At 21.7% G+C, this 15302-nt stretch overlaps 1 protein-coding gene across 1 annotated transcript in view; it reads right to left on the bottom strand.

The window, feature by feature from the left end:
* The window catches only part of LOC129618558 (ras guanine nucleotide exchange factor Q-like), a 46245-nt gene that overhangs the window by 22566 nt on the left and 8377 nt on the right, over positions 1-15302 (bottom strand). The window contains exons 2-8 of the mRNA XM_055533367.1: positions 6052-6339; positions 5356-5886; positions 5062-5214; positions 4738-4866; positions 4620-4674; positions 4285-4346; positions 4073-4221 (exon numbers count right to left, since the gene is read on the bottom strand). Coding sequence (XP_055389342.1) covers positions 4073-4221; positions 4285-4346; positions 4620-4674; positions 4738-4866; positions 5062-5214; positions 5356-5886; positions 6052-6339 — 1367 coding nt within the window. The remainder of the gene's footprint in view (positions 1-4072; positions 4222-4284; positions 4347-4619; positions 4675-4737; positions 4867-5061; positions 5215-5355; positions 5887-6051; positions 6340-15302) is intronic.

Genomic DNA, 15302 nt, shown 5'->3' with positions numbered 1-15302 from the left:
TTTATATTATTAATATGAAACAAAAGAATATAATAAAAAAAATGAGAAGAATTTAACAACAACAAAAAAAGTATATAACAGAAAAATATTTTTTTTTTTTTTGAGTTTTTTTATATTGAACTAATAAAAGTAAAATTTAAGTGAGAAAATATAATAATTTTGATGGTTTTTAATGTAAAATGAGAGCAGATATGGAAAATGTTAGGTTAACTGTTAGCATTTATAGAGATATAAAGTAAATATAAGAGTAGATATAAATAAGAGTAAATTTAGAGTATGAGCATAATAATTTAAAGAATGTTATAAAAAAAATGAAAAAATAATAAGAAAAGAGATAGAGATTTTAGGAGTTTAAACATTATATTGAGAAAATGTCTACAATGCAATGCAATCTAAAAGAGCATGTTATAAACATGATGTAGGCGTGAATTAATAAATGATACAAGAACAAAATGAGTTGAATTCGAATGGAATGAGTATATTTTATGTAATATACTATAAAGTAGACGTACATATGTATTCTGTTAATGGAAGATGGTGAGTTTTTCTTATATGACTTGATTTAATATCATGTTTTAGTATTATTCTATATTTACGGTCATATTTTTTTGTTATTTTAAATTGTTTTGATTTTTATGTGATACAATATACATAATGAGTTATCATGTTTTATGAGGTTATTTATTTTATCTCATTTTCTCTTATTTTTGGCCCCTAAAAATAAAAATTTATATGTTGTATAGAAAAAATTTTCTTTTTATATTTTGATATTTTGTATTTTGTATACCGAAAAATATTTAATATGGAAATTTATTCCTTATACATGATTTTTTCTATAATATAGTAGCAAAAAAAAAATAAATTGAGAATCAAATCTATGATATAATATTGAAAATACATTGAGAAAAAGGAAAAACCAAAAAAAAAAATTCGAATACAATAATATTGCATTTCTCTTTCGCACTCACCCCACTCTCAGATCATATTTTTAAAATTATATAATCAGTGCTGCCAAATAGAATAGCTCAAACATCTTCAGTTTTCAAAATAAAATCTTCATTTTGAAAAATTGATACAAAAAAAAAACAAAATCTTCACAAACGATTTGAGATATTCAATTGAAATTTAATTTAAAGAAATATAGAAAACCAAAATATCGCGATTTCAATTCGAACCCAATCAGACACCAAACATAAAAATTAATGACATACAAAATGAAATATGATGTCATAAGTCATTTAGTGAACGCGTCAAGTCATCTAATATAAAATTCAATAAAATATCAAAAATTTTCTGTCATGGATGTAACGTTACCATATACGTTGCCTATTAAATTCACTTTTTGGTCAAAATGTTTTATTGTGAACTTTGGAAAATATGTAAAAAAGTGTTAAAAATTTAATTTCTAAAAAATTTCAATAGCATTAAAACCTTAATTTTAAAAATATTTTTTATGAAAAATTTAAAAATTTTAAAAATTTTATTTTGAAATTTTGCACAAAAAAATATGACCAAAAAGCCTTCATTTTGAAGATAAATCCGCACCTTTGGCAGCGTTGTATAAAGTCTCAAGTTTTTCATTTTTTTTCTCTGTTTCTCTCTCTTTTTGTTTTTTAAATTCCAAAAAATATAAAAATAAAATGTAAATTGTCTCATAAACCTGTAAATCTTTTAAGAATCCTTTTTTTTTTCATTTATTGTTTCCTTTTTTTTTGTTATTATCCTTTTTGTTCTTTTACAGTAATTTCACATAGAAAAAAGAATTGTATTTCATTATTATTTTGTAAGACAAAAGGTTGTTTTTTTTTTGTGTTCTCTTAAGATTCTGTTGTATAGTTTTTTAAGTTAAAACCGAAAAATTAAGAAAATAAAAAAAGAACAAGAGCAAAAATAAAAATAAAAAAAGGGAAACTGATTTAAGAATAATTTAAAGGGAAGTCAATAAAATTGGCTGGATAACAGTAAAAAAAAACAACACAAAAGGAAAATCGAAAATAAAAAATGAAAAAAAAAAGTCAAGGAACCCAAAATATTTTTGTTGTTTTTTGTGTAAAATCAAAAAGAAAAGAAAAATATTAGTCCTAGATTTCAGATTTTCTCTTTCTTTTTAATTTTTCTTCTTTTTTAAAATCTATGTAATAATATTATAAGAAAAAAGGATTGTTATAAGGATACACAAAGTTATTTTTAGTAAATTATCGAAAGAATAAAAATAACAGAAAAAAAAAATAAGTGAAAAATTTGTGGAACCTTTCTTTTGTATTCAGTTCAAATAGAGACCTACTTTTTATCATGAGCAATTCATAATAATTGCGTGTAGGTTGTCATTTTATTAAAAAAAAATTTATCGAATTCATTAAATTTGACTTGAACTTTAAAATATCGACATGATTTTTTTTTAAATATAAAATATTTGGAAATTTAATTTAAAACCAAACCGTATTTTTAAAAGATAAAGCTATTAATTTTAGGAACAATGCTCAGACAATGTTCAAAATTCAGACCTTTTATGGAATTTTGCAAATATCGTATATGCTACAATTTATTAAACAATTTAATTAATAATTAAGAAATCCATTTCCTCAATTACAGCTAAATTAATCTGAACACTTTTGATCCGGCTGGTACACATATATACTAGTGAAGTCCAAACATCCCTAAAAGCTTAAACTGGTAATGTATTTGTTTCTCTGTCGTTTTTACATGATTGGGTGAATTGAATTTGAACGCGACTTTTTTCATCATAGACAGTTTCTTTTATATAAAGGCAGCAGATTTCACATATGAAATATCTGCTAATTACACTATTCGAAAGCCGGGTCGTTAGGGTTAAGGTAATGAAACTTAATAAATTATTTTGACCTTAAATTTTGTATACACAGATAATTTTCTTTAAGATTTTTTTAAAGTACTTAACTCCTATACGTAATTCGAGCATTTACACCTTAAAAATGACAATATTATTTAATATAAACCTTAATATTCATAGGTTTTTTTTCGTAAATATAAAGATGACATGAAAAAATAATTCATAAAATTAGAAATTTATTGAATTAATTGCGAATAAAATGCAATTTAAGAGCATAATTAATATTTCTCACATTGAATAAAAAAATAAATCAAAATTTTGTGTTACAATTGAAAACCACAAAAATTATTAAAAATTGTAGCACAAACTTGAATTTCTCATTTTTCAAAAGAAATTACTCTGTTATTGGTAGAAACAACTACTTATATAGCAAAACTAAATTAAATAACCACAATTTGTTTTCAAAAGTTTAAGCCTATTCCAAATGAACTACACCTATATAATAAGCACCTTGCTACACCTCAGTACCCCACTATATTTCCCAAATGTCATCGAAAAATATTTTCATATTTTATTATAAATTGTCCTTTATAAAATTTTGCCAAACCAAAACATAAATTTATTTGAAAGAAAAAAAAAATATTTTAAAAAAAAAGTTAAAAATTTAAAAAAAAAAAATTTCCATAAAAATCCTGATAATCCTTTTTATTCTTATTTTGCTTTTTCTTTCATTCAAAATCTTCCTCTAACATTCACATAGCAATGCATTAAATTCCCTTCCTCTTTCATTAAGTAAGTATATGTAGGTATGTATCTAAGATTTTTGGTTAGTAAATCCTTTTGATTATTTTTTATTATTTAAAAAAAAAGCAAAACGAGTAAAAACAAAAATTCAAATGAGAAGAATGGAACCTAATCAAATCACACCCCAGCTAAAAAAAAAATCGAAGAAGATAAAAAAAAAATAAATTATAATAAAAATATTTGAAATGGCTACCAAATACAGAATCGTAGTAAACGAAACTTTCTCTTCTTCAGCCCAATATATACATATATATATATAAATTGTTATCCTTTTTGCAATAACACAAAAATTTTAAGGCAAAAAAAAAATATTATAAAGAAGTGGCATTTTTTTTCTTTTTTTGCTCATTTTTATATTTCTAAGGATACGTTATCCTTTTTTTTATATATATATAATAAACACTCTATACGTTTTATTGTTTCTTTAATAACATATATATGTATTATATATGAACATACCTCAATATATCCTTGAATACTATCACATTGTTCTAACATCAATAAAGCTGGATTGAATTTCAATTCATCTGGTGAATTTGGACTTAAAAAACCACTATCAGCATCACTATTTGTTGACAACGGTCTTGGTTTACGTATTTTATATTGATGTTGGACAATACCATTACAATTATTTATATTTGTATTAGTTTTTATTGTTTGTATCCTTTTATTATTAATATTATAAATTCGACCCGTATTAAATAAAATACAATTTGATTCAATTGGTATTGTACGATTACGATAATTTATTTCATTTGTATTAGAACGTGGTACTAAAATAATACGTTGTATTGAATGTTGATGTTTCTGATATTGTTGGTCTTGCTGCATTTGTTGTTGTTGTTGTTGTTGCTGATGATTTTGATATTGATTATTTTCATTATTATAATAATGATTTGCTAATGCATAACGTATTGAATTAACATTTGAAAGTGATTTACTTAATATCATTGTATTTAATATAATTTGCTGCCGATGTTGTTGCTGCTGATGATGGTGTTGCTGTTGTTGTTGTTGCTCTCCTTCTTGCTGTTGTAATTTATCTTGTTCATTTAATAAATTATTTTCATTTTCTAATAATTTACAATCATTTAAATTTGTTGAAATTGTTGCATTCGTTGAACTTTCTGTTGTTGCCAATGATGATGATGATGTTAAATTCTGATCATCAACACTTGATGTTGTTGATGTTGCTGATGATGATGTTGAAGATTGTATTGATGTTGATGATATTTGTTGTTGCTGTTGTTGAACTTTTAATAAATTATTATCTAATATTTTCGTATTATTTTCAATAAATTCTTTTTGATCTTGAACACAATATGATTGATTATTTTCATGTTGTTTTTGTTGTTGATGATGATGTTGTTGTTCATCATTTGATGATTGATTTTTAATATTATCAATATCAATTGTAAAATAATTATGATATGTTGAATCAGTATCACTATGATGTCCATTTTTTAATATATTTGTATAAATAGCTTCATCACTACCAGCTGAATATGCATCAGCTGTTTCATCATATATAATTTCTTCAACAAAATCATTATCATTATTATAAGGCAAAGAATTTATTGGAAAACATTGTAAATTTGAATCTATTCCACGTATATCATTATTTCTATTATTACTAATAATATTACTATTAATACTACTATTACCACAACTAACACCACCACCACCACATGTATTATCTAATAAATTTATATTATTTGAATTATTTTGATAATATGATTGACGTTGATGATTATCTAATGGAAGCTTATAATCATTACTTAAACTTATTAATGTATTATTAACACAACCACTACTAATTGTATTATTTGTAGTACAATAACTACTAATAATACTTGCCGCACCACTATTATTACAACCACCACCAATATTACTATTTAAACCAATACCAGATGTACTTAATGATTTTTCATTAATAAAATCAACACTTGGATCAAATAAACAATAATTATCCATATGTTGTATAACACTTTTCTTTTGTCTTACCGGTAAATTTTTTAACATACTTGAAGTAAATTCCGGTTTTGTCAAAATATCATCTGGTGATGTACCATTATTTTGATTTAAATTATTGCCAATATTACTTGTTGAATCACAAATTATATAATCATTTTGTAATGAATTTGAATTTGGTATTAATGGTAATTCATCTTTAATATTATTAAAAGATTTTAATGATGTTGTAGTAGTAACAGCAGCAGCTACTGCATTACTACTTGTAGAAATTCCAATTGTATCATTTTCATTAATTGTTGCTGATGTCGATGAATTTTTTATTGTCGAATTTGTTGATGTCGATGATGATGATGAAGATGATGATAATGATGATGATAATGAAAATAAACCACGACTATTTATTTTTGCAATGCAATTTTTTAATTCAGAAACACGTCCCTTATATGATGGGCTACTTGAATTACTTTTTGTTGCATTTTTTGTTGGACTATTTTCAGTACTTGATGATCTTGATGTTTGACTATTATTATCATTAATTGATTTATTAATACTATTAAAACTACTTATACTACAACTATCTGAATTTGTTATTGTTAATGAATTAAATTCATTTGAACTTAAAGATGATGATGAAGGAAATTGTATTGTTGTTGTTGTTGTTCCTGTTGCCAATCCTTGTCCACATATTGTGGTTGTTGTTTGAGGTATTAATGTTGTTGTTCCCACTATTTGATTTGAATTATTTCCAGTTCCTGATGAAAACGATGATATTGATATTGAATTCGATGATGATAATGATGTTGATGATTGATGTATTGATGATATAATTGAATTTTGTTGTAAACCATTTTTAAATGATTCAATTTTTTCTTGTGTTACTTTAATTAAATTTTTTTTATTTGAATTTTTTATATTATTTGAATTATTTGTTGTTGAATTTTGTTGTTGTAATTTATGTTGATCATCTGATGTTGATGATGTTTTTGTATTATTATTAATATTAATACGATTAAATGATGGTAAATGACTTATTGGTGGTGGTGTTGGTGGTTGTGGTGAATTTGAATTTATTATTGTTTTATTATTCTGTTGTTGTTGTTGTTGCTTTGAATTTGTTGTTGTTACATTTGTATTTAAATTTAATTTTGCTGTTTGCATTTTAAAATAGAAAAGGAACACTTTTAATTTTTTAGTTTTCCTTTAAATTTTGAATCAAAATATTTCGAATGAATTGCATTATTTCTTATATGTATATTGGGGTTCACTTTTTAATAAAATTTTAAGTTTTATTTATTTTGAATTGCAGCAGATCATTTCTTAAACAAAAATCGGAAAATTAGCGAATAATTTAAAAATTTTAGAAATTTTGTTAAAAATGCGAAAATTGTACATAAAATAAATTAAATGCAAGTGTAAAATATTAAAAAAACATTTTCGAAATACACTAAGGGTTTGAATAAATTCATGCACAACACCCTATTTAAATATGCACTTTTTGTAAGTAGTAATTATATTTTCAATATGAGATCCAGACAATATGTTATTCTTAAAATAACAATTATCTAATAATAGAATAATTATAAAATTACTAATATCATTTTTTACTTTTAAATTATAATAGAGCACTCTATACAAATCACTTGAATTTCATATTTTCATTCACAATATGATCTTATATTTCGTATTTTAATTTTACATAAATTAAATTTTAAGCATTTATTCTTAAATTCACAAAAATTTAAATTCATATTTCATATACAATTTAATTACAAAATTTTATTACACATTATATTTATTTTACAAAATTTTCAATATAAATTTTTTGTTTGATTTTCCTTTTTTTTATATTTAATTATTATTATTTTAATTTTCTTAATATCAAAATTATTAGTTTACATATGGACCATATTAGTATTATTCATTCTTTAATTAAAAAATTAATTTAATATTATTAGTTTTTAAAAGGATAATTTTTGCAACTAATGAATTGTCTATACAACTTCATATGGAATGAAATTAAAGAGGAAATTAAATTTACAATAAAAGAGAGACAAAAGAGAGAAATATTTTTTAAAAGAAAATGAAAATTAATAACAAGAAAATTGGAAAAAACAAACAAAGATTTTTTTCTTGTCGAGAATTTTCAAATATTGTACTAGTCCTTTCTTTGGTCCTTTGCATTTTCTTTAGGTTTTTTTTTTTTTGTTACTACTCGTATCATATATGCAATTTCAATTGTATTATTACTATTGTAGTAATAAAATTACTAGAGATAAAACGCAAAAAAAACAAAAATTGTTAAAAGAGTGAAAACAAAGCATTTGTTTTGTTTCACTTTAATCGTTTGCTCTTTTTTTATTCTAGTATTCTAGTATTGTGCTCTTTGTTTTAATTTTTTTTTATTTTTATATTGTCCTCTCCTTGTACTTTTCTTTATAATACTGAAGGAAAGTTATTATTTTTTTTTCGCCTCTCTTTGGAATTCTTGAATTGTAAAGACGATTCAAATCGATTGTTTACTAGACTGCGACAGTAGTAATTTTTTCTGGTTTTATGTGTTTTACTTGTTGTAGTCTTTTATTATAAGAGAAAGGGGAGGATGAATTTTTTTCTCTTACAAGTTATTTACTTTTCTGCTCATTTCTTCTTAAGTAAATCTTTGCCTTTTTTTATTTTGTTTTTGACTCTATTTAGAACAAGAAAAATAAAAAATTAATAAGAGAAAAAAAAAAGTTCAAAGACTTTGTCCTTTTTTCAGTTGAAATCAAAGTTCGAGGTTAATATCCTACAATTTTTATTTGTTTTTTTTTTTTTTAATGTGATACAATAATCGATGTTTATTTTGTACAAAATTTTATGTTCACATTAAAAATTACTTCAAGATTCAATTTAATTTAATAAAAAATTTTATTATTAAGGTCTCTGTTTTATGATTCTAACAATTCAATTAAATTGTATGCACATTAAATTATAAAAAAAAATCTTTACTCAAAAATTTCAATTTTTAATTCATTCCACTTAATTGAATTTGTTATTTTAAATTAATTTTTTAATAATATTTTTTAATAAAAATTTTATTGTATTTGTAGGATTTAAATTGATTAATTTTTTTTTATTTTATAATTATTAGAAAATATCATATTATAAATTTAGAACACTTCACAATTTTAATCTCATAATTTTTAACATACCTCATTGAAAATTAAATTAATAACCAATTTTTCGTAAATATTTAATAAATATGGCTAATTTTTTATTTAATTTTCATTAATTTTTCTTTGTTTTTATTTTTTTTTTTTGACAAATTTATTGAAATTTATTTTTAAATATTTAAAATTTTTTGAATACAATTAATTTATTATTAATTTTTAATTCAAATATGATAAATTAATGGAGCTATTAAAAATAATTGCATACTATTGATTAATATTTAATCTCAAAAAAAATTGCATACATTTAGGACGATATTGGAAAAATGCTTATTCTTTCTAGTTGAAGGAAGTTATAAGAAAAATTTCGCAAAGGGAAAGTAATATTAGTGTACTATGCGGTTGGTTAATTTCACTTTAAATCTTGAAATGTTATAGTGCAATTAGAGCTACACTTTCTACAGAATTCTAAAATATAGAGAATTTGATGAGCAAGAACAGCATGGACGATCTCTTTTAATAGTTACAATAATTTGTGGCATAGCACTCCTACATAATAATATGACAATAATGCGATAATATAAAAGATTATGAATTTAGTTATTCTTTAAAGGATATTTGATTGCAAATTCAATGCAACACCATCGGAGCACTTAACAATTTTATACATTTACTTATATTTTTGAATTACATATTAGTTTCTTACGAAAATAATAATTAGGAAAATATTATTACAACGCATTTGAAAAATTAGAAATTTTCAAAAAAAATTGTCTTTATTTCTTATTGTATAAAATAACTTTTTCTATTATTTTCGAATATTTTAATTTTTACAATATATTCAAGCACTTTTAAATTCCTTGAATAACTACTGTTTTTGGCACACATTTAATTTTCAGTTGAAAAGAAAGTTTTAACCTCAATTTATAACAGATTTCATTAACAATTATTGTTATATCATTTAAAACTGAAAATTTTAAATATGTACATTTCAGATCCAGAAAATTTCTAATTATTAATTTATAAAGGAAACCGGTCTTAAATTTCGATTTGAATTTTCAATAAATCAAAAATTGTAATAATAAATTATGTAAATAAATTCAAATTAAATTTTTAATTAAAAATTTTCAATACAATAATGCTTAAGATAAAACGCCTAATGTAAATCTTATAGTCGTCCTTAATTAATATCCTACTAACGAGTATATCCTACTAACTATAAAATAATTAAAATAGTATAGATGTTATAACTTATATGTTTAGTTTTAAAAATTATTTTCTAGAATTCTAATTATATTTTATATGAAATGCTACATAATATACACAATATTATAATTTTCTTCTTGAATTATTTTAAGTCCTTGTCAAAATTTATTATAGAATAATTATTTATGAAATCATTCAAGTAAGAATTTTAGCTATAGTAATAAATTTTATTGCGTATAAATAAAATTCTCAATAGAATTAATGTTGTAACAATTAAATATTAATATTATTATTATCATCTTTGGGAATTTATTTATTTAAAATATTATAATTAACAATATACGTATGTAATATAAATTTGAAAAAAAATAATTCTCGAACAGATTTTGAGAATATAAAGGCTGAACCTTTATACAAATAAGATTCGAAAATCATATGAAGGTTTTCTAAGAATTATTTTAAAATTTAGAGTAATGAAATTAAATCCATTTTAAACATTGTATGAGGGATATTAACCCAAAATATGAATACCATTCCAAATTGAGCAAAATTAAAGAAAAATCCTTATGCATCCTAATTCGAAATTTGTTAATTTAAATTTTGTTAAATCTAGTTTAATATTCAATTTTAATACTCCATTTTCAATTAAAGTGAAATATTTTGAAAGAAAAATTTTAATTCATTCTTGCTTTCACTTAGTAATTTATAGATATCAGCTAGCTAGAGCTTTAATACTAATAACACTTAGCACTAATACCCAGAAGACCACTAATAATTTAAATATTTTTATGAAATTTCATTTCGATTTCTAAATTTCTGAATTGTGAATGTGACCACAGTACATTTAATGCCTTAAAAGGATATGATCTCAACTATAGTTTTTGAAATATGTACTATGAAATTTTCGAGGTTTTAAAGCAGCTACACGATCTTATCAAATCTATAACACTTCTAGGAAATATCTTAGTTAAAATTGGCCACATACATGTCAAATTTTAAATAGCCAGCTTTCAAATGTTTAACTTTCATATATTTCTTTCAAATATTTAAAATCATCTTTTAGAATTGTATGATATCTATCCGAAAATCAGTAATTTTCCATAGTATCAAAGATAATTTCATAAATTTAAAAAAAAATGCTCCAATATTCCTCAATAATTTAATTACAATATGAAATTTTAAATTTTATTCCAGCAACTTCAATAATTTTAACCACAATTTTTGATAAAAAAAAAAATATTATAATATTTTTAATAATTTAATTGTACTCAAATTATATTATTTAATTTTTGGAAAATATATGGAAAAAAAATTATTGCACACGTTTATTTTTGTTGTTTTTTTTCTGTATTTTCGAATATTTAAAATTCTTTAAATTTTAATAACATGCTCATACTTTATTAATGAAAAATTTAATAATGTTTTTGATTTTTTTTTTGTTAGCTTTTTTTCGATATTTTCGTATGCCACTAGTCATAATTATTATTTATTTAAAACAATCAACCATAAAAATAAATAAACAATAGCAATATTGCAATATAAAAATTTTAAAATGTTCTCCTAAATGTATGCAAAAAAAATGTATGGTTAATATTTTAATATTCAATAATAATATTGCATATCCGATATGAAATTCACAATAGTCGTGTATTTTAAATAATGTAAATTTATTTATGCAGTTTCTGTTTCCGATAATTAATTTTATTTATTAAAAATGTATTTTTTTTTTTTTTTTAATAAATCAATTTATTATTTAATTAAAAAAATTTTATTTTAATTTTGTTTCTTATTATTATGTTTCTCAGCATTTGTAAATTTTTGGTAATGGAAATTATTGGAATTATTAAAATTTTAATTTTTTAATAAAAAATTGCCCACATTTCTTTTATTTCATAAATCTTAGTTAAAAAATAAAAATATGTACTCAAAGTAAATTAATAAATCTTTATATTTAATTCGAAAGTTGATGTTATTTTTAAATTAATTTTCATGCTTTTTAATAATATTATTTGGATTTCAATAATTTTTATTGAAATTAATTATTGAAATCCAAAAATATCAATGAATGAAGCAATTAAATTAAAAACTGAACAATAATAAAAATTAATAATATTACAAATATTAATTATAATAAATTAAAATACGAAAAATTTCAAATTTTCTTATAATAATAAAAAATTAAAAATTCGAACGATAATTTCCACCAATCTAAATTTTACTAATAAATACAGCAAAAATACGTATAGTAACAAGATTCAAACTATTTTCTCTCTTCATATTCTTTATTAATATTTTTCTGGTACAAAAATTAATTTTCTTCTATACATTTCCATTTTCTTAATTGTCTTTACTCTAATCAATTCTGCCTTTCATTTCTAATCAATATTTAAGAAAAGATTTATTGTCTCTCATATTTCATATTGACGACTAACTCTCCTCCTTTCTGTCAATATAATTTTAATCCTTTTTGTATTTTTCTTCTAATATATAATTAATTCCTTGAGTTATGCTTTGTTTTTTCTGGTATCTTTTTATTATTTATTTTGTTCAATGTTTTAATATTGCTATATTATGGTTAAAATAAACATACAAACTATTATACTAGTTATACTAGTTAAGCATATCTTAACTATTTTATTTTTCTTTTATATATTTTTATTATTATTATTAATTTTTTTCTATATTATTTTATTTATAGTTTCTTTTTTATATTTTTACAACTCACTTTTTAAAAAACTTAAGCATACTATTATTATTATTATTGTATTTAAGTAACAAGAAACACATAAAAATGCGAGTTTTTCAACACAATAAATAAACATAAGAGGGTCAAAGAGGAACGGGAAACAATCAGGATGGAATAAAAATTCGAAAAATGCAAAATGCGAATCACGCGAACTATTTTTTTATTATTATTATTTTTTTTATTTTATTTTTATTCCTCTTGCAGTATTACTTATTACTTAATATTATTCATATGTTTTTCTTTTTCATATTATCCTTTTACTCCCCAAAAATGAATATTATTTATTTAACAAATTCGGGAATTAAGGGAAAACAAAAATTAAAGAACACGAAAATTTTATTAATTTTTCAATTTACCATTTTTTTTTTTTAATTTTTACAATATTCCTTGTCTTATATCATTGCCATATTTGCAACTATAATATGATCCTTAATATACTTAATATTATACGACACTCGTACATTATTAATAGACTATTATAATTTGATTACAATCCCAATCGAATTCGAATTTTATATTATGAATGATTGTAATAAATTGTAGAATATACAAACGATTTATTTTTAATATAAATATAAAATTTGAATATATACAAACACACATACACATAAAGAATACGCGTATTATTTCGAAATATAAAATATGTTTTTTATTATAACAAGGAACACACAGAAAATTATAACAATTTAATAAAGCTATTTTGTAGTATTAAAATGAAATGGAAATGAAAAAAAAAACAAAAGGTAACGTAAAACAGAGAATTTTTTTCTTTTTGTTGAATCACAACAAAAAACAACAATAAAAATAACAAAAACGTAACATAAAAATAATTTTTTTATAACGGTTATTTTTTTTTTCTTTTCTTTTTCGTCCTTATATTTTATCCTTTTTTTTTATATCCCGACGGTCGACTTTTCAATATTTTTATACTACTTTTTTTTTTTTTTTTTTTTGTTCGCTTCTTTTCAAAAGTGAGACATTACACGTTACGCAGTCCGTTATAAACTGAATTAAAATATTAAAAAAGGAAAACTTTGTTTCAATATAGAAAAATTTTTCATTTAATCAAATTTTTTTTTGGGAAACGGTAGAAAGAAAATAAGGAAAAATACTGAAATATTACAAAATAAAAAATTTCCCTTAAAAATTGAGTGGGAAGGGGATATTTTCAGGATATTTTTTCCATACAGTCTTATACAAGTATTTATTTATAAACAAATCTTCTTAAATTTTTATAGTATATAGTAGTATACAAGTATGTATTACATTTGTATATTTAAAGCGAAAAAAAAACAAAAAGGAAACCCCGATATGACCTAGAACTTAAACTCTTACAACACTCCCACCCTTTAATTCATATTATACAATTGTACAGCATATGCATTTAGTTTGTCTATGAACTCAAATTTTGAATCAGTAATAAATAAAAATTATAAAATAAAGAGAAAACAGAATAAAAGTGTGAACAAAACAAAATATGGGATATTTTTTGAAAATTCTCATTTTATGACGTCATAATGAGAAGAATAAAATAGGAGAAAAATATACCAGTAAAATATTTTGGGATATTTTAATGAAGTTGTGAATATTTTTGAAGAAAAACTATTTTTCTTTTTAAGTACTAAAAATAAAAGTACCATTAACCGTTGGTATTTTTAACATTATAAAATTTTGGGAAATTATTTTGGAACAGAATAGTTATTTTTTGTTCTAAAATGACGAAGACATTAATTCTAGTTCAAAAATTCCCATTATGGGTACTAATTTGCGTAATTTTTTGGACTTAATTTTTTGAAATTTCAGGAATTTTTTTAAAATTCACTTTGAGCAATTTTAATTTCCACAAGGAAGAAATTTTGGGAATTTTTTCAAAAAAATTAGAAAACGTTTTTCTTTTTCTATAACTTTAAGAAAAATACTATTTTTTCGCTTTCTATTCGAACTTCTCGTTCAATACAAATTTTTTTTCTAGCAATACTGAGAAATTTTTCATGAATCACATAAAAAAATTTTTCATATATAATATTTCGCTCTTTTATTTTATTGTGAATAGTTTTCGAAAATAATAACGTTTCGTGTTGAAAAAATTTTCGCATTTTCGGTTTGTGAACTTATTTCAATTCACAACATTACATTAATTTTCACCACAACGATTTTAACGTCTATTATTTTCTAAATTCACCATTCACCATAATCAAAATTTTACTTGAGTTATTAAATATAAAATTAAATTTTGTAATAGCTTTTGTATAAAAAATTTTTGGGAGCGAAGCTGCATAGCAAGTTTATTGGAAGAAAATAGATAATTTCTTAATCACAATAGCTACTCGTATTAAGTCGAACGATTGCATTTACAGACTAAATCAAATCTAAATATTGCAAATTGTACTTCATTCATTATTTCTGAACTAATTAAAGAAATGAAAAAAAAAAAAACCAAATATGAAATTCTAAAGAATTCAAATTTGGATTAATTTGAAAATTGACTTGAACTTTGAAATTTATGTTTGATTTATATATTTCTCTATAACTCTCGAACTGATTATGATATATAAATCCAGTTTTAGCTAATTAGCCCCAAAAAACAAAAAACAAGAAATTTAATTAAAATTAA

The sequence above is a fragment of the Condylostylus longicornis genome, unplaced genomic scaffold (genome assembly GCF_029603195.1).
Source record: "Condylostylus longicornis isolate FDR11 unplaced genomic scaffold, ASM2960319v2 ptg000009l, whole genome shotgun sequence".
Lineage (NCBI taxonomy): Eukaryota > Metazoa > Arthropoda > Insecta > Diptera > Dolichopodidae > Condylostylus > Condylostylus longicornis.
This window is presented reverse-complemented; position numbering and strand designations above follow the sequence as displayed.